This window comes from Phacochoerus africanus, chromosome X (genome assembly GCF_016906955.1).
Source record: "Phacochoerus africanus isolate WHEZ1 chromosome X, ROS_Pafr_v1, whole genome shotgun sequence".
Classification (NCBI taxonomy): Eukaryota; Metazoa; Chordata; class Mammalia; order Artiodactyla; family Suidae; genus Phacochoerus; species Phacochoerus africanus.
The window spans coordinates 38,527,291-38,547,062 of NC_062560.1; the positions used below are offsets into that span (position 1 = coordinate 38,527,291).

General features: G+C 43.3%; 1 protein-coding gene across 1 annotated transcript in view; it reads left to right on the forward strand.

Annotated features, from left to right (window-relative positions):
• Positions 1 to 19,772, forward strand: part of ATP6AP2 (ATPase H+ transporting accessory protein 2) — a 29,518-nt gene that overhangs the window by 6,336 nt on the left and 3,410 nt on the right. Inside the window, exons 2-8 of the mRNA XM_047764772.1 lie at positions 1 to 131; positions 2,262 to 2,393; positions 7,701 to 7,796; positions 7,953 to 8,090; positions 9,228 to 9,281; positions 17,623 to 17,772; positions 18,827 to 18,946. Of these exons, the coding sequence (XP_047620728.1) occupies positions 1 to 131; positions 2,262 to 2,393; positions 7,701 to 7,796; positions 7,953 to 8,090; positions 9,228 to 9,281; positions 17,623 to 17,772; positions 18,827 to 18,946 (821 nt within the window). The remainder of the gene's footprint in view (positions 132 to 2,261; positions 2,394 to 7,700; positions 7,797 to 7,952; positions 8,091 to 9,227; positions 9,282 to 17,622; positions 17,773 to 18,826; positions 18,947 to 19,772) is intronic.

Genomic DNA, 19,772 nt, shown 5'->3' on the forward strand with positions numbered 1-19,772 from the left:
GTGTCTTAGGGAATGAGTTTAGCATATTAAGATCACCAGGGTCTGTTGTTTTCCGGGATGGAAATTGGCCTATACCAGGAGAGCGAATCCCAGACGTGGCTGCATTATCCATGGGCTTCTCTGTCAAAGAAGTATGTGCATTTTTCAAAAATATTTGGAGCTGATTCCGAATGCATTTCTGTTGATTTCTGCCCAAGAAAGCAACGGGCAAACATAGATTCAGATTACAGAAGTAAAAAAGCTAATTTGTAGTCAGGGAGATTTTGGATAAGTTTTCCAAGCTTGGTTATGAAAACAAATCATTATAAAACATTAACCATGTAATCATTTATTCATAGTAGTGACACTATGTGTGTAAGAGAATGCATCTGTCCTACTGTTAATAGGTTGTACAGTTTTATTGGGTTTTTTTCCAGTATGCATGATAGATTTGTGTCTTAGTTCAGGCTGCTATTACAAAGTATTCGAGACCAGGTGCTTTATAAACAACAGACATTTATTTCTCACAGTCCTTGGGGCTGGAATTCTGAGAGCAGAGTTCCAGCTTGGTAGGGTTCTGGTGGAGGCCCTCTCCAGGTTGCAGGCTGCCAACTTCTTGCTGTACCCTCGCAGGTGGAGAGAGCCTGAGAGAGCCCTCTGGAGTCCCCTTTGTAAGGGCTCTGTTCCCATCCCTAAGGCCCCTCTCCTAATGCCATCATGTTGTGGGGGTGGGGGTATAATTCATCATAGGAGTTTTCAGGGGACACAAACATGCAGTTCATTACAGTTTGTTATGAATGATAAAATGTATATGCATCTTACCTGAGTTTAGGAAAAGGGTGTGGTCAGCAGCTGTGGGATAGCTTAGGACCTTGGTTTCCCACAACTCAGCCGTAAACTGTTGTGGTAGGGAGTTGTTCTGGCTCAGTGGTAACGAACCCGACTAATATCCAAGAGGATGTGGGTTCGATCCCTGGTCTTGCTCAGTGGGTGAAGGATCTGGCGTTGCCTTGAGCTGTGGTATGTATAGGTTGCAGACACGGCTCGTTTCCTGCGTTGCTGTGGTGTAGGCCAGCAGCTACAGCTCTGATTCGACCCCTGGCCTGGGAACCTCCATATGCCACGGCTGCGGCCCTAAAAAGCAAAAAAAGAAGAAGAAGAAGAAGAAAACCTGTAGTAACTGGCTGCTTACATGATTATAGACCAGTCAGCATGAGAGACCTTGAAGCTCAGAACTGGAAGAAAGGAGATGGGGTTTGTTCTGTCTTCCTATCTCCTCCCACATTAAAGTTCGGTGCTTTTGAGGGGGTCTCTAGATATCATCAGTCACTCAAAAGAACATTCTTCCTAGGTCCTGAGTGCCCTTGAAGCCAGAAGCAATGCCTGGGAACTGCTGCTCTGCTGGGCCTTTGGGTGGAGCCCCTGAGCTCCTTGCCTGAACCTGACCAACTGTTTACATTAAGGATGAAATTTGTACCTGGTTCTTGACAAACTTAAATTTGACTACAACTGGCAGTCAGAAATAATTATTAATAAACTGCTATGAGTTACTTTCAGCAAGAATTTTGTTCTCCTTATAAAGAGCTTAATCTAAAGAGAATGTTTCTTTCTTTTTTTTTTTTTTTTAGGGCTGCACCCACAGGATATGGAGGTTCCCAGGCTAGGGGTCCAATCGGAGCTATGGCTGCCGGCCTGCACCACAGCCACACCAGATCTGAGCCACATCTGCGACCTACACCACAGCTCACGGCAACGCCGGATCCTTAACCCCCCGAGCGAGGCCAGGGATCAAACCCACAACCTCATGGTTCCTAGTCGGATTCGTTTCCGCTACGCCATGACAGGAACTCCTGAAGAGAATGTTTTAATGGCAGTCTTGCTGTGTCACTGTGAAGGAGAAAAGCGGTGCCATAGATAAGGGCAAAGAATGATGCGAGGGAAGAAAATGTCCATGGTTGTATGGAGAAGGGAATGTTTTGTAATCTGGAATTTGAAAAGTATCTACATTTTGTTTACTTGTCTGCTTTTTTTTTCCATAGAAGGTTTGAGATGATTTATTAGACTTTATTGTTTCAAGTTTATAGAAACTTAATAAGAAAATAAAGGTAGAAATCAGCATCCTCAATTAGGAGGTTGCAGCTCCTGCCTTAAATGAGACGTTTGCTGTCCCTGTGGGTTTTCAGTGTCGTCCCAGACCCCTTAATGCTGCTTGGTAGGTGTTATTGGGGAAGTGGTTTCCTGAGTTGACAATTAAGCACAGTTTCATGCTTTTCAACCTGTAGGACCTTTCTTGGCCGGGCCTTGCAGTGGGTAACCTGTTCCACCGTCCTCGGGCTACGGTGATGGTGATGGTGAAGGGAGTGGACAAGCTCGCTCTACCCCCAGGCAGCGTCATTTCGTACCCTTTGGAGAATGTGAGTATTTGTTCTAAAGGATTAAAGGGATGCATTTAAAATTGTGTCTTGTCAGCTGTCATTATGGATCATGTTCTAAAGCACACTTTTTGTCTCTTTTTAATGCACTGATAAGTAAAATACAATTTTTTTTTGATTATGTGATGGTTGTAAAGATATTGAGACTTGGCTGTTTCCTGTGGCTGAGCATACTTTCTGAGGTAAGAGGTAGAGAAAATGCCCTACTCAGAATGGTCAGAGGCTTGAAAAAGAGAAATCAGTTGAAGGGTATACCCTGCTAACATTTTCTTATGCATTATTTCATCACTTTGCTTTCAGAATTTTATCCTTTTTGTGCAAGAAGGAGACTGGAGGCCATTTTGCTGGCTCACTTATTTCTTCACTGGCCTTTGAGGCAGTAAGGCTGACTGAGCTGTTGTGAGAGGCCCTCCTTCCACTGGAGGCAGATAGAAAGACATCTTCACATGTACCACTAAACTTGAAAGCAGGGAGGGGGGACACACAGGTGGCAGATATGAATAGAAGATTGAAATCCACAGTGGTGAGCAGGAGCTGAAGGTAAAATTGTGTTCCCTGCAGGAAAGCAGGGGCTCTCAATGCTGTTTTGTTCTTGAAAGGAGGACTGTCAAAACCTCAGCTGTCCCTGGGCTACCATAGAGGAGCTGGGTGGCCACCCCTGGTTGTGGGACCCAAAGAGGCCTCTAAGAGAAGTTGTAACTCTGGGCTTGCGCTGTGCAGCATCTGGTGCTCCAGATTCACACAGCCCACCCCACACAGACACTTCCACAGCCCAGGGCTCCTTTGCTAAAGAAAAGAATTGAAGAGGAACTGAGTTTACCAAACACTTGAAGGAAAAAAAATGCCACAAGAAAGTCATTAGGCGCAACAGACAGAATTCATCCCCCTAGAACTACAGATAATAGACCAGTCTCTAAAAGGAATGTGAAAATACATATATTAAAATTGTGAAAGAGTTAAAAGGAAGGGATAGGAACTACAGGCAGTTAAAAGAGTTTTTGATATGTTGGTGCTTTCATTGATACTCACTTGAATATTTTGTAATTTATATTGATTTCTTTAACCCATGAGTTATTTAGAAATGTTGTAACATATGGGTTCTTGCAAAATTTTTGATTTTTCACCTTCTCATTTCATTGCATTGTAAGACTGGTCTGTATGATTCTAATTTTGGGGTGGGGGATTTCTGCAGCCTTCCCTGTGGTCTAGTATAGATTATCTCCAAGCAACAAGACATGCTTCCAGAAAATGGCCATGTACTAGGCCACAAGGCAAGTCTCAACAGATAATGAAGAATCAATATCATATAAACCACCCTCTTTGACCACAATGCAGTTAAATCTGAAAACAGTAACAAAATGATACCTTAAAAATGTTTGGAAATGGTAGCAACAAACACAAGATATGACTCCTCAGGTTTAGGGCACACTGAGGCAAGCTACAGCCAAATCAGCACCCAAATATAGTGACTGAAGAACTACCAAGGAAACTTAAAATCTTCTCAGAGAGAAAAGACACTGTCATGCAAAGCACTGACAGTAAAATGTTAGCAGACTTCTTATCATTGCTATTAGGAACCAGAAGAGCAAGAAAGGAAAAGCAGTAACTGTATAGTATGAAACGAGGCCGAGAATGTTGTCAAAGTAGTCCTGATGAAATGACAGAGCGCCAGTGGAAAATACTCTATAACGACTGAGAGGGTGGAGAGAGAGAAAACGGAGAACATGTAAGGGGCTGGGGCTGTGGTTGGTGAGGCAGGAGAGCTAAATCCTCATTTTCTACCACGGGCAGTAAATAGATAATACCTAAAATTGAAAAATCAAGATGTACTAGCAACACATTATTAAGAGATAGTGGTAAAAAGAAAAGGAACGAAGGATTTGAAAGGGAGCACGAGAAGCTGCTTAAGTAGGTACTAAGGATGTGGTGTTCAGCAGGATGACCAGCTAGCACTGATACATAGCAGAGCTGTTGAGAATAAATTTTAAGTTCTCATCACAAGGAAAAAATGTTGCTTTCTCTTTGTACTGTATACGTATGTGATGATGGATGGGCACTAAACTGTTTGCGGTCATCATTTGGCAGTATATGTAAGCCAGGCCACTGTGTCATCCTCCTGAAAGTTATGCGGTGGTGTATGTCAGTTGTAGCTCAGTAAAACTGAGAAGGTTACCTTGAAGTGGTGGGGCAGAGATGGGGGAGGAAAGAAGTGAGTATCTCAGAGGACCAGGAAATGGAGGGAGGGGCAAACCTAATGTAAAAGATGGGAAAGTAATGAGCTAATTTGGAGTAATTCCTTCCATTTCAGAGTAAATGGAAGGAAGGGAACAATAAAAAGGAAAGGCGTATCAAAATTTTTTAGTCTTCAAAAAGATGATGAAGTAGTTTGTTGTGTGATTTTTGTGAAAATCATTGTTGAAGATCCCTTTTCAAAAAGTAGACAGGGAGTTCCCATTGTGGCGTGGAGGAAACGAATCCGACTAGTGTCCATGAGGATGCAGGTTCGATCCCTGGCCTTGTTCAGTGGGTCAAGGATCTGGCATTGCCGTGAGCTGTGGTGTAGGTCACAGATGCAGCTTGGATCCCACGTTGCTGTGGCTGTGGTGTAGGCCGGCAGCTGCAGCTCCAATTCGACCCCTAGCCTGGGAACTGCCATATGCAGGTGCAGCCCTAAAAAGCAAAAAATAAATAAATAAAATTAAAAAGTAGATAAAAAATCTAAAATGCCATTAAGATTTTCATTAGCTTACAATCCAAAACTAAACTTTTTTTTTTCTTTTTTGGCTGCCCTGCAGCACATGGAGTTCTTGGGCCAAGGACCAAATCTGAGCCACAGTTGCAACCTAAGCCACAGCTGTGGCAATGGATCCTTAACCCACTATGCCAGGCTGGGGATCAAACCTGCGTCCCAGAGTGCCCAAGTCACCGCCGATCTCATTGCACCGCAGCAGGAACTCCCAAAACTAAACTGTTTTGTTTTTTTTTTAAGGGCTGCACCCTCGGCATATATATGTGGAGGTTCCCAGGCTAGTGGCTGAATTGGAGCTGCAGCTGCTGGCCTATACCATAGCCACAGCGACACCGGATCCTTAACCTATTCGAAGCCTCGTCCTCATGGATATTAGTTGGGTTTGTTAGGCTGAGCCACAATGGAAACTCCACACATTTTAAAACAGACTACCCTCATTGTACATGAATAGAAGCTGAGAAAAGAGATTATGTTATTACTTGACACTGATTGACTTGGTTCTGTACTTTTGCTGGCAGTAGATGATAATACAGGGCTCCAAGGGAAAAATCCACCAAAAAAAAAAAATGTCTTAGGTTTCCACTTGACAGAGATTAGCTCAGTCATCTATTTGATTAGCTAGCTGTTTTCATTACAATTTCAAGTCCTATAGATACAAAATTTCCATTCTCTCCAGGACAAATGTGTGTATCCTGTGTATCCTTATAATGTAGTTGAAGAAAACAGTCATGGGATTTTAATTAAGCATGAGCTTTTCCTTGTTGAATTTAGCAGGCTCTAATTTTTTCTTCTCCTTTGCAGTTTGATGCTCACCACATTCAGTAGCTTCTCCAGTTCGATTGCTAGGGACGTGTTACCTTTCATCCTCAGCTTTGCTGCCATGAGTGCCACTGAGGTGAAATGAGAGAAGCTGGAGAGTGTGTTACATGTTCTCATATTCCCTTCAAAGCGAACAGAAGTGAGCTGTGTGATTGCAAAAGGAGAGTGCTTGTGGCTGACTCAGGAAGCTTTTGCAAGGTTGAACTCTCTTCCCCTTCTTCACTTATTAACTTATTTTAAGACAATCTGGGGAAGAGTTAATATGCATCTTGAGTAAGAGAAAAAAATGATTTCACTTCATATATATTAATCACATTTATTTCTGCCTGACCCGCACTAACTTGCTCTTACACAAACGTGGACCTTTTATTTTTATTTACTTTGGCCGCACCTGCAGCATGTGTAAGTTCCCTGGCCAGGGATCAAATCTGAGCCGCAGTTGCAACCTAGGCCGCAGCTGTGGCAATGCTGGCTCCTTAATCCACTGTGCTGGCCTGGGGATTGAACCTGCCCTGCCAGGTCCTTAACCTGCTTGTTTGGATAAGTAATATTGAGAATAAAATAACTTTTGAGGGGAAAAACTACCATAATCTATTTTTAAAATGTGGAGCAAAAACAGGTCTATGGGAATAGAAGTCAGAATTTTGGTTACCCTTGGGGTGGAGGGGAGTGGGTAGAGAGGCTTGTAGGGTGCTGATAGTGTTCTCTCTCTGTCTGGTTGGATTATATGAGCATATCCATTTGGAAATATTCCTTGAGCTGTTAACTCCAAGATTTGTACACCCTATTTTATATATATATATATATATATATATATATATATATATATATATATATATCTCACTTTAATGAAAAATTCATGGGAAAAAGTATATTTTATCAATATTGGCTATTTCAGTTTATTAGCATCATGTGATCCCAAGATAAAATTTTTTGTTTTATTATTTTTTTTAAATGATTTTTATTTTTTCCATCATAGCTGGTTTACAGTGTTCTGTCAGTTTTCTGCTGTTCAGCAAGGTGACCCAGTCACACGTACATATATACATTCTTTTTCTCACATTGTCATGCTCCATCAGAAGTGCCTAGATACAGTGGCCAGTGCTATAGGGCAGGATCTCACTGCTTATCCATTCCAAAGGCACTAGTTTGCACCAAGATAAATTTCACATTCATAATCTTTTGACATGCTATATGGCATACCTAAGAGTCTTAAGTTTACCTGAAGACCAAACCCCACGTCTTATTTAACATTTTTAAATTTTAGAAATGAAAAATGAGGTCTGTGTCCTTCAGTTAGATTTAGTTCTTCGAATTCCTCTTTCTCTTAAGTGCAAGTTATTAATAATTACAGACTATACATTCACTATGGCACATTTAATCAATATCGAAGCCTAATGTATTGTTGCCTAAAATGCCTGAGTGACCCCCAGAAAGTAATGGCTTGTGCAAGATAGTGTTCTGTCCTTCACTTTGCAAGTTATTTTCCATTTAGGCACATTGGGAGACACCGACTCAGACTCACTGGCCCACAGGGGGCTGTTGAACCTTCTGTGGCCTCAATAGGGCTCTTTGTGTTTGGATATGATTTGGATCTTTTTAATCGCCATAGAAAATGCTAGTAGTTTTTATTTTTTTAAGGCCCCCTTTTAAATACTATCCAAATGATTTTTCTTCCCACTTTGTTTGATAATAAATAAAGTCTTACTCTTAAATTTCAGGCAGTTCCTTTTAGTCTTGACAGCGTTGCAAATTCCATTCACTCCTTATTTTCTGAAGAAACTCCTGTGGTTTTGCAGTTGGCACCCAGTGAGGAAGTAAGTGTGATGCAGTTTTTATTTTAAATGCTTTAAAAAAAATAAGCTTTCATTACTTAAGGAAAATTTAAAACTAACTATGAAAAATGCTGACAGACCTCTGTATAATTGGAATTAATCTGTAGAATGTAACAAAATTTTGGACTCTTCTTACAGAGAGTGTACATGGTGGGAAAGGCAAACTCGGTTTTTGAAGATCTTTCAGTAACACTTAGACAACTCCGCAGTCGACTGTTTCAAGAAAACTCTATTCTCAGTTTACTTCCCCTCAATTCTCTGAGTAGGAACAATGAAGTAAGTAGTGCAGTTATTGGATAAATAAATGAATGTCCTTACTAATTTCCTATTTCTTATGCGCCTGACCTTAGAGCAAACTTGAAATTTTAAAAAATGAAAAGTTTTACAGGTTTATTCCTGGAGTAGATTCTTCTTTAGTGTGATTTTTTTTTTTTTTTTTTGTCTTTTTGGGGCCACACCCACGGCATAGGAGGTTTCCAGGCTAGGGGTCAAATTGGAGCTATAGCTGCCTGCCACAGCCACAGCAGCTCAGGATCTGAGCCTCTTCTTTGACCTACACCACAGCTCATGGCAATGCTGGATCCTTACCCCACTGCTCGAGGCCAGGGATCGAACCTGCGTGCTCATGGATGCAAGTCAGATTTGTTTCTGCTGAGCCACAGTGGGAACTCCAGTGTGATTTTTTTTTTTTTTTACATGAATCTCATGAAAAGAGTGACTCTTTTTGTGAGCTGAGCTGCAGTAAATAGTATTAAATTCTAGTGCAAGGGTTACCAACATTTAATCTTGACAGGCCAGAAATCACAGTAACTACTTGGAAGTTGGCAGAACTGTGTCACTCCGGTAATGTGGGGAGCCATTATTCACTGCCACTTCTGATGTGTTGCCTCATTTTTCTAATTCATTCTCGGCAGTAGAGTGGCAGGAGCCACCCTTACTTTTGACTCCTGTATGTCAGTGTCACCACCTGTTCATGTACCCTCTTACCCACACGGCATGGCACCTTTGTGGTAGCCTCCCTTCTTCACCTGCTCTGGATGACCTGGGCCACCGATTTTTATTCTTCAAGGGATGTGAACAAACTAGGCTATAGGCAGGACCTTGTTGCAGTGCACCAGAATATTCTGATATCCCGAGGGGAAAACCACCTCAGAGTTGGATGCTTTATGAAAAATAAAGCTATTGAGTTGCAGTTGATGTGCTGGAGAGTGACCATCACCTTTTTTGTCAGGGAATAATGTTTTATAAGCATCTTCAACTGAAATGAACCTAGCGAATGGAAGACAGTTGTTGCATAAATTCGCTCGTGTGCTAATTAATGTTGGTGATATCCTGTGCCTTACTTAGTAAGTGGCAAGTATAGATCTTGAACGGGTATTTAAAATAATGCTCATTTTTTTCTGCTCCCTGCAGGTCGACCTGCTCTTTCTTTCTGAACTGCAAGTGCTACATGATATTTCAAGTTTGGTATGTAGGCTACTCTCATTTTTCAGTTCCATTTATTTTGGTTTCAAAAGACACTCCTAGAGAATCCTTGAATGGTAGTATCCCTAGATTTTTAATTCCATGAAAGCTGAGCAGTTAGGGTGGTGGTGGGAGTTTTGAACTTATCTCATGTTAGCAGTCACATTACTTTGCATTTCTGCTTTTAGGAGGGATAGTATATCCTCTAAGAACACAGGCCTGGGAGTAAGGCCACCCTGGTTGATTTCTTGTCAGGCGTTAGGACTTAAATTCTTGTATCTTTTATCTTTGGGTCTAAAGTAGGAATAACAGTTTGGACTAATAGTGCTGTCATCCAAGTCAGAAAGAGAATAAATATGCCTGTAGTGTATTATTATTTTCTTTGTGACTAATTAATATTTTATTGGAGTATAGTTGATGTAGTGTTGTATCAGCTTCAGGTACACAGCAAAGTGAATTGCTTATACCTGTATATATACAGCCATTCTTTTTTCCTCATAGAGGTTATTACAAACTATTGAGTTGATTTCCCTGAGCTGTACAGGAGGTTCTTGCTAACCATCTCTTTTATAAGTGGCCTGTATATGTTATTCCCATCTTCCCAATTCCTACCTCCCCTCACGGTTTCCTCTGTGGTAACCATAAGATTGCTTTGGAAATCTGTGAGTTTCTGTTTTATTTTTTTGTCTTTTTGCCATTTCTTGGGCCGCTCCCGTGGCACATGGAGGTTCCCAGGCTAGGGGTCCAATCAGAGCTGTAGCCGCCGGCCTACACCACAGCCACAGCAACACGGGATCCGAGCCGCGTCTGCAACCTACACCACAGCTCATGGCAACACCAGATCCTTAACCCACTGAGCAAGGCCAGGGACCGAACCTGCAACCTCATGGTTCCTAGTCGGATTCGTTAACCACTGAGCCACAACAGGAACTCTGAGTTTCTGTTTTATAAATGAGTTCTTTTGTATCATTTGTTAGAGTCCATATATAAGTGATATCATATGATATTTGTCTTTGACATACTTCACTCAGTATAATAATCTCTAGGTCCATCCACGTTGCTGCAAAATGGCATTATTTCATTCTTTTTTTGACTGAATAATATTCCCCATATATATATGTACCACGTCTTCTTTATCCATTCCTCTGTCGATGGACTTTTAAGTTGCTTCCACATCTTTGCTTTTGTAAATAATGCTGCAGTGAACATTGGGGTATCTTTTCAAATTACGGTTTTCTCCAGGTATATGCCCAGGAGTGGGATTGCTGGATCACATGGTAGTTCCGTACCGTCCTCCATAGAGGTTGTACTAATTTACATTCCCACTAACAGTGTAGGAGGGTTCCCTTTTCTCCACACCCCCTCCAGCATTTATTGTTTGTAGACTTTCTGATGATGGCCATTCTGACTAGAGTGAGGTTATCCCTCATTGTAGTTTTGCTTTGCATTTCTCTAATAATTAGTGTTGTTGAGCATCTTTTAATGTGTTCTTTGGCCATCTGTCTATCTGCTTTAGAGAAACGTCTATTTAGATCTGCCGATTTTTTGAATGGGTTGGGTTTTTTGATATAAAACTGCATGAGATGTTTGTATATTTAGGAGATTAATCCCTTGTCAATTGCTTCATTTGCAAAGATTTTATCCCATTGTGCGGGTTGTTTTGTTTTTTTCTTAATGGTTTCCTTTGCTGTGCAAAAGCTTTTTAGTTTAATTAGGTCCCATTGGTTTATTTTTGTTTTTATTTTCATTCCTCTAGGAGGTGGATCAAACAAGATATTGCTGCTCTGTGTCAAAGAGCATTCTGCCTATGTTTTCCTCCAGGATTTTTGTAGTATCCAGTCTTACATTTAGGTCTTTAATCCATTTTCAGTTTATTTTTGTGTATGGTGTTAGAGCATGTTTGAAGTTCATTCTTTTACATGGAGCTTTCCAGTTTCCTCAGCACCACTTATTGAAGAGACTCTCTTTCCTCCATTGGGTGTTCTTGCCTTTGTCATAGATTAGTTAACCAGAGGGGCTTGAGTTTACTTCTGGGCTTTCTGTCCTGTTCCACTGATCTATATTTCTGTTTTTGTGCCAGAACCATACTGTTTTGATGACTGTAGCTTTGTAGTATAGTGTGAAGTCAGGGAGCCTGATTCCTCCAGTTCTGTTTTTCTTTTTCAAGATTACTTTGCTTATGTGGGGTCTTTTGTGTTTCCATACAAACTTTAAAATATTTTGTTCTAGTTTTGTGAAGAATGTCATTCATTGGTAACTTGATAGGAATTTCACTGAATCTGTAGATTGCCTTGGGTAGTATCATTATCTTGACAATATTGATTCTTCCAGTCCAAGAGCATGGTGTATCTTTCCATCTGTTTGTGTCATCTTTGATTTCTTTCATCAGTGACTTAGTTTTTAGAGTACAGGTCTTTTGACTCTTTAGGTAGGTTTATTCCTAGGTATTTCATTCTTTTTGATGTGATGGTAAATGGAAAACAACCCTGTTCTTTCTGATCTTTCACGGTTAGTATACAGAAATGCAAGAGATTTCTGTGTATTAATTTTGTATCCTGCAGCTTTACTGATGATGAGCTCTAACGGTTTTCTAGTAGCGTCCTTGGGATTTTCTATGCATAGTATCATGTCGTCTGCAAATAGTGACAGTTTTACTTCTTTTCCAACCTGAATTCCTTTTATTTCTTTTTGTTCTCTGATTGCCATGGCCAGGACTTCCAAAACTATGGTGAATAACAGTGATGGGAGTGGACATCCTTGTCTTGTTCCTGATCTTAGCAGAAATGCTTTTAGCTTGTCACCATTGAGATGATGTTAGCTGTGGGTTTGTCATACACAGCTTTTGTTATGTTGAGGTAGGTTTCCTCTAGGCCACTTTCTGGAGAGTTTTCATAAATGGGTGCTGACTTTTGTCAGAAGCTTTTTCTGCATCTACTGAGATGATCATTTGGTTTTTATTCTTCAGTTTGTTGATGAGGTGAATCACAGTGGCGGATGTTGAAGTATCCCTGTATCCTTGGGATAAATCTCACTTGATCATGGTACATGGTCCTTTTAATCTGTTGTTGGATTCGGTTCGCTAATATTTTAAGATTTTTGCATTTATGTTCATCAGTGATACTGGCCTGTAATTTCCTTCCTCATTCCTCCCTCTCTCTCTCTCTCTGTTTTTTTTTTTTTTTGTATTTTTAGGGCTGCACTTGTGGCATATGGAAGTTCCCCATTTAGGGGTCGAATCAGAGCTGTAGCTGCGGGCCTACACCACAGCCACAGCAATGCAGGATCCAAGCCGCATCTGTGACTTACACCACAGCTCATGGTAATACTGGATCCTTACAGTGATCAAGGCCAGGGATTGAACCCACATCCTCATGGATGCTAGCCAGGTTCATTACTGCTGAGCCCCAATGGGAACTCTGCATGTAATTTTCTTTTGGTGTGGTATCTTTGCTTGGTTTTGGTATCAAGGTGATGGTGGCTTCATAGAATGAGCTAGAGAGTATTACTTCCTCTGCAACTTTTTGGAAGAGTTTCAGAAAAATAGGTGTTAAATCTTCTCTGAGTGTTTGATAGAATTCTCCTGTGAAGCCATCTGGCCCTGGACTTTGTCTTTTGGAAGTTTTTAAATCACAGTTTCAATTTCAGTACTTGTGATTGGTCTATTCATATTTTCTATTTCTTCCTGGTTCAGACTTAGAAAGTTGTTACTTTGTAAGAATTTGTCCATTTCTTCTAGGTTATCTATTTTATTGGCATATAGTTGCTTGTAGTATAGTTGCATATAGTTCCTTTGTATTTCTGTCGTGTCACTTGTAACTTATGCTTTTGCATTTCTAATTTCATTGATCCGAGCCCTCTCCCTTTTTGTCTTGATGAGTCTGGCTAAGGTTTATCAACTTTGTTGACCTTTTGAAGAGCCAACTTTTGGTTTCATTGATCTTCTCTATTGTTTTCTCTGTCTCTTGTTTATTTTTAAAGTCTGTGTTGTCTGATTGTGAATATTGCTACTCCAGCTTCCTTTTGATTTCCATTTACATGAAATGCCTTCCCCCATCCCCTCTGTAAGTCTCCATGTGTCCTTAGGTCTGAAGTGGGTCTCTTGTAAACAGCATACACATGGTTCTTTTTTTTTTTTTTTTTTTTTTGGTCTTTTCTAGGGCCACACCTGCAGCATATGGAGGTTCCCAGGCTAGGGGTCTAATCAGAGCTGTAGCTGCCAGCCTACACCACAGCCACAGCAACGTGGGATCTGAGCCACATCTGCGACCTACACCACAGGTAATGGCAACACCAGATCCTTAACCCACTGAGCGAGGCCAGGGATCAAACTCGAAACCTCATGGTTCCTAGTCGGATTTGTTAACCGCTGAACCACGACGGGAACTCCCATGGGTCTTGTTTTTGTATCCATTCAGCCAGTCTGTGTCTTTTGGTTGGAGCATTTAATCCATTTACTACATTCAGTGTAATTATGAATAGTACACACTTACTGCCGTTGTTGTTGATGTTGGACTTTTTTCTTCCCTTCCTCTTTTGTTCTCTTCTTTTGTGATTTGATGATTTCTTTGGTGTTGTATTTGGTTTGCTTTTTCTTTTTTATGTGTGTTTATTGTAGTTTTCTGGTTTGTAGATTTGATACAGCAGTCTAAATATGTAGAGAATTGGAGTTCCTGTTGTGGCTCAGCCATAGCAAACCCAACTAGTAGTATCCATGAGGACGAGGGTTTGATCCCTGGCCCTGCTAAGTGGGTTAAGGATCTGGCGTTGCCCTGAGCTGTGGTGTAGATCGTAGATGCCGCTCGGATCTGTCATTGCTGTGGCTGTGGTGTAAGCTGGCAGCTACCGTTCTGTTTCAACCCCTAGCCTGGGAACTTCCCCATGCTGTGGGTGCAGCCCTAAAAAAAGACATACACACACACAAAGTACAGATTATTTTTAGTTGCTGGTCTCTTAATTTTGAATGTATTTTCAATATTCTGCATTTGTACTCTCCTCTCATTGCTAGTTTTTTCCCCCCCTTTTTAGGGCCACACCCATGGTGCACGTAAGTTCCCAGGCTAGGGGTTGAATTGGAGCTGCTGCTGTAGGCCTATGCCACAGCCACAGCAATGCTGGATCTGAGCTGCATCTGTGACCTACACCATAGCTTGTGGCAATGCCAGATCCTTAACCTACTGAGTGAGACCAGGGATCAAACCCACATCCTAGTCAGGTTCATTACTGCTAAGCCACAAAGGGAGCTCCCCCTTGTATATTAGTTGTTGCTTTTCCCTTGTTGCTTTTAATATTTTTCCTTGAATTTAATTTTTGTCGGTTGATTAGCATATGTCTCAGAATGCTCCTCCCTGTGTTTACCCTGTGTGAGATTCTCTGCGCTTCCTCAACTTGAGTGTTTCTTCTCCCACATCAGGGAAGTCTTCCACTATAATCTCTTCGAGTGTTTTCTCTTACCCTTTCTCTCTTATTCCTTCTGGGACCCCCATGATGCGAATGTCAGTACATTTAATGTTGTTCCAGAGACTGTCCTCAATTCATTTAACTCTTTTTTTCCTTATTCTTTTCTGTGGCAGTGATTTCCACCACTCTGTCTTCCATCTCACTCATTCTTCTGCCTCAGTTATCCTGCTGTTGATTCCTCCTAGTGTATTTTTCCATCTCATATATTGTAGTATTCATCTCTGCTTGTTCTTTAAATCTAATGGCTCTTTGTGAACCATTTCTTGTCATTTTCTTGTTCTGTGTCTCCATTCTTTTTCCAAGATCTTGGATTGTATCCTGTCATTACTCTGAATTCTTTTTCAGGTAGATTCCTTATCTCCTTTTCACTTAGTTGTTTTTGTAGGTTTTTATCCTATTCCTTCCTTTGAAACATTTTTCTGTCATCTCCTTTTGTCTTTTTGTGTTTGTGGTCTCTGCAGGCTGCAGGATCATAGTTCCTCTTGCTTTTGCCCCCTGATGGGTGAGGGTGGTCTAAGGGCTTGCACAGGCTTCCTGGTGAGAGGGACTGGTGCCTGTTCACTGGTGGGTGGTGCTGGGTCTTCTCTCTGTGATGGTTAAGGCTGTGTCAAGGGGCGTGTTTAGAGGTGGCTGTGAATTCAGGAAGACTTTAGACCACCTACGTGGGTATAACATTTTGGGTGCAAGGGCTGTTTTTAATATGGATGCCTGTCACCTCTTTCCTCATTATGTGCTGGCTGTTATCCCCTTAATAGGAGGTATGACAGATGTTGTGACCAGAGCTTGCGTTGGGTATTGATCTGTAGTTGTCACTGCCCTGTCAGGGGCAGGGTGTACCCCCTAGTTGTTGGGGTAGGAGGCACCAGATCTGTTTCTGAGCTGTGTTACTGCTCCGTGGTGCATGGTACGCAGGACTGGAGCACTCCCACTAGGAGAGGAGTCCTTGAGTATTCCTCCACTGGAGCTGTTCGCCTGTGAGTGTGTTCTGTTGTGTCACCTTTCACCTGTTGTGCAGGTTCACAAGTACACTATTGTTTTCACCAGGCTATCAGCACAGATCTGATGAGGTCAGGTTCTAGGACTGGGGTAGTCATGCCCCTGGACCCGCTGTGGTAGCTATGGAGACAGCTCAGACTCTGGCCTGGTCCAGCCCCCATGTGTACATATCCATAGAGCCCACAGAGGCGCCAGGCCCGTCACAGCTGTGGGAGCACTTGTTGCCTGTCAGGGGATCCGGAGGCGCTAGGTTTACAGCATTGGCAGTGGAGGTGTAAATCTGTGGTCCCCACAGCCAGGAGGAGAGATTTCAGCTCTTCCGTAGTTGCAGGGCCCCTGGGGCTCCGCCGTGGTTTCAGCACCACCTCTGAGTGTGGGCAGCCCACTGGGGTCTGCTCCCAGGGCAGCACGAGCACAGGAGCCTATCCAGAAGGGAGGCAGGTGGGGGCAGCAGTCAGGTGCACGGGGCTCACGCCACACTCTGCAGACAGTGGTGGCAGAGTCTGGTGCCTGCTCACAGATTTCCTGGGGTACCTGGGACCCGCTGCACTCCTGGGGCTGTGGGGACAGAGCCCAGCACCCACTTGAAGTTTTGGCAGGGACGACCGGTGCTCTAGAGAGCTCCCAGGCCAGCAGAGGTAGGGCCTGGCACCTGCTGGCAGTTTTTGCTGGGTTATCTGGGTTCAGGTACTTCAGGGACCTTGGAGGCAGGGCTCAGAGCCTGCTCGCAAGTCTCCTAGCAGCTGCCGGTCTCTGGACCTCACAGTGGTGCCAGAGGCACGCGCACCCACCTGATAACTCTAGTAGGCGGTTTCCTGAGAGCCCTCCCAAAGGAGGCAGCTCTAGTGGCGGCCCTGCCCCTCTCCGTGCAGAGCCTCAGCAGTGCGGGCCTGGTTTGGTGGGACTGTGTGGTGGGACCTGGTTTCTCTCCTGAGTACACAGCCTCTGGTGTCATTGTGCAGCCAACCGTGGTGCTGTTCCTGGGTCTGACTTGCGCTTGCAGCCCCTGCCTGCTTCAGGGGATGAGGCTGGGTTGCTGGTGCCACCGTGCCGGCCCTCTGCGCAGAGTACTTTCTGTTTTGCCCCTTGCTAACCGCCTGCTGCTCTTCCCTCCTAGGCGCCAAAGCTGCCCCTGCATTTGGGCTAATCTCCCTGCCAGTGGAGGGCTTCCCAGGGTGCGGGAGCTTCTTGTCCCTCACAGCTCCCTCCCTGAGGCACGGATCCCATCCCGGTTCCTTTCCCTCCCTCTCCTTTTTCTTTTTCCCTGCCTTTTTTCTCACCCAGCCTCGTGCGGGTTTTCTTGCCTTTTTGGAAGTCTGACGTCTGCTGTTGGCATTCAGTAGGTAGGCCGCGTGGATCATTCCACTCGTGGGTGTATTTCCTATTTTCGTGGGAGGAGGTGAGCTTCATGCCCTCTTTCTCCGCCGTCTTGACCCAGCCCGCTGGTGAATGATTTTTAGAAAAACCTTCTTGTGACTAAAATAGAAAAACTTACCCTGCGTGCTGTCGTCTTCTGTAGTTGTTGCCCAAACTTTCAGTGGGGTTGGTTTGGGGAGTCTAGAAGTACAGTGCTGGGGCCAGCCAGGCGGTCCGGCAGGTGTCTGCTCTGTGAGCCCCGATCGCTCATCTCTCTTGAGGTCACACTGGTCCAACCATCTGTTCTCGCCTACCCTGGCCCATGTCTGAGGTTTTTTAACTAAGAGATTTTTAAAAGAGCTCTTAAAACTACTAAAAATGAGATTTGCGTTGGGTCTGCCCCCAGTCTGGACTACGTGTATATTGTGGCACACTTGCGTGCTTCTGCTCCAGCTAGTTTGGTTAGGTAGGTATAAAACTCCAGCCGGCTGTGTTTGACATTATCCATTTCCTTTTGTTTGTTTGTCCTCCTAAGTTGTCTCGACACAAGCATCTAGCCAAGGATCATTCTCCTGATTTATACTCACTGGAGCTGGCAGGTTTGGATGAAATTGGGAAACGTTACGGGGAAGACTCTGAACAATTTAGAGATGCTTCTAAGATCCTTGTCGATGCTCTGCAAAAGGTAACTCTCGCTGGGGTGTGCGCAGGGAGGGGTGACCATTTCACTCAGCCTCCTAATGGGGAAGCCGGCTTTATGAATACTGCTCATTGAAGTCTTCTATTCACTTCCTTTTTTCTGTTTTTGTTTTTTTTTCCTCTTTCCTTTTCCTTTTTGGCTGCCCCGCGGCACATGGAGTTCCCAGGCCAGGGAGTGAACCTGCGTCCTAGCAGCTCCCAAAATGCTGCTGATCCCATTGCACCACAGCGGGAACTCGGCAACTCACTTTCTTTGAGGGCCCTTTAACTTCAGTGACTGAGAATGGAGTAGGTCACAGGTATATGTTGAGATGTCTCTCTGATGCTGGCAGAGGCAGCATAGGAAATAACTAGCACAGTCCTTTTTTTATCATGGTAAAATATATGTATGTAATATAAAGTTTACTGTTCAACCATTTCTTTCTTTCTTTCTTTTTTTTTTTTTGCCATTTATTGGGCCACTCTCACGGCATATGGAGGTTCCCAGGCTAGGGGCTGAATCAGAGCTACAGCTGCCAGCCTACACCACAGCCACAGTCACAGCCACGCATGATCCGAGCTGCATCTGGAACCTACACCACAGCTCACGGCAATGCCGGATCCCTAACCCACTGAGCAAGGCCAGGGATCGAACCCACAACCTCATGGTTCCTAGTTGGATTCGTTAACCACTGAGCCATGACGGGAACTCCATATTCAACCATTTCCAAGTGTATACCATTTGGAAAGATTTCCTTTCCTACTCCCCTGGCCCCAATTAATATGCCAACAAATTCAGTGACTTTTTTTTTTTTTGGCTTTTGTCCTTTTAGGGCCGCACCTGTGGCACATGGAGGTTCCCAGGCTAGGGGTCGAATCGGAGCTACAGCTGCCGGCCTATGCGACAGCCACAGCAACGCCAGATCTGAGCCACGTGTTTTAAGACACAGTTACTTCATGAGCCAGTAGGTAATTGCATTGTTCTTGTAGGTGCACTGAAGCTTCACACACACACAAAAGTATGTGTTTTGCAATTCATGGTAGTGTCAATAACTCTTCAGTTTGCAGATGACATGTACAATCTTTATGGTGGGAATGCAGTGGTCGAGTTAGTGACGGTCAGGTCATTCGACACATCCCTTGTGAGGAAGACAAGGACTATCCTTGAGGCAAAACAAGTGGTGAGTACATTTTTAGATCCTGCTTTAAAAGTGCAAAATTAACTAAAAACCCTACTAAATCCTGTATTACCTGTGGGCAACATGAATAAGTAGTCAGTAAATCTGAAAAACAGTGAAAACATAGGTGTGTGTTTTGCCAGGATGCTCAGTGCTCTTGGGTTGTAAACAAATAATGCAAGACTTTGTTAGGGATAAAAGCAGATCCAATAAGACAATTCAAATGTGGGGTGTAACAGCGAGATGTCAGAAGTCAGCGTGCGGGGCAGGTGTGGTTCTTTCAACTTCTGGAATCTGCTTTTCTCAAAGGTACGCTGTCTTTGTGGTACAGTCTCTTGTTTTCCTGCTTCATACACTCTGTAATTAGATTTTATTCTACAATTTTGGGGGACCTAGATCTTGCTTTGATTTTTAAGCCTTTAGAGGCTCATGGGCAAGGGTGCCGGCCCTAGGAAAACACGGACACACACCCACGAGTGTGGTGACTCCAGAACACTGCAAGGCCAAAACATTACTTAAGAGCTGGCCGCACCTCTCCGAGCAATCAGATTCCTAGTCGTTTATGGATGCTCCCCTTTAAGCCCATTTGCAGCCCCCACTCTGCTCAGTTTTACCGACTGCAGTGGGGGACTTAGAGTGACACGGTCGAAGGTCATTCCAGTCCAGGATAACCTAGATGTGACTGGGTTGAAATTGTTTTATTCTAAATCGGAGTGGAAGGACATCTATTTAAGACAGTATGGCAGGCTAGATGGACAACCTGAAAAGCTTTCCCACGATAGAGCATCTTGAAATGGTGGATAAAAAAATAAACAGCCCTTTGAATGCA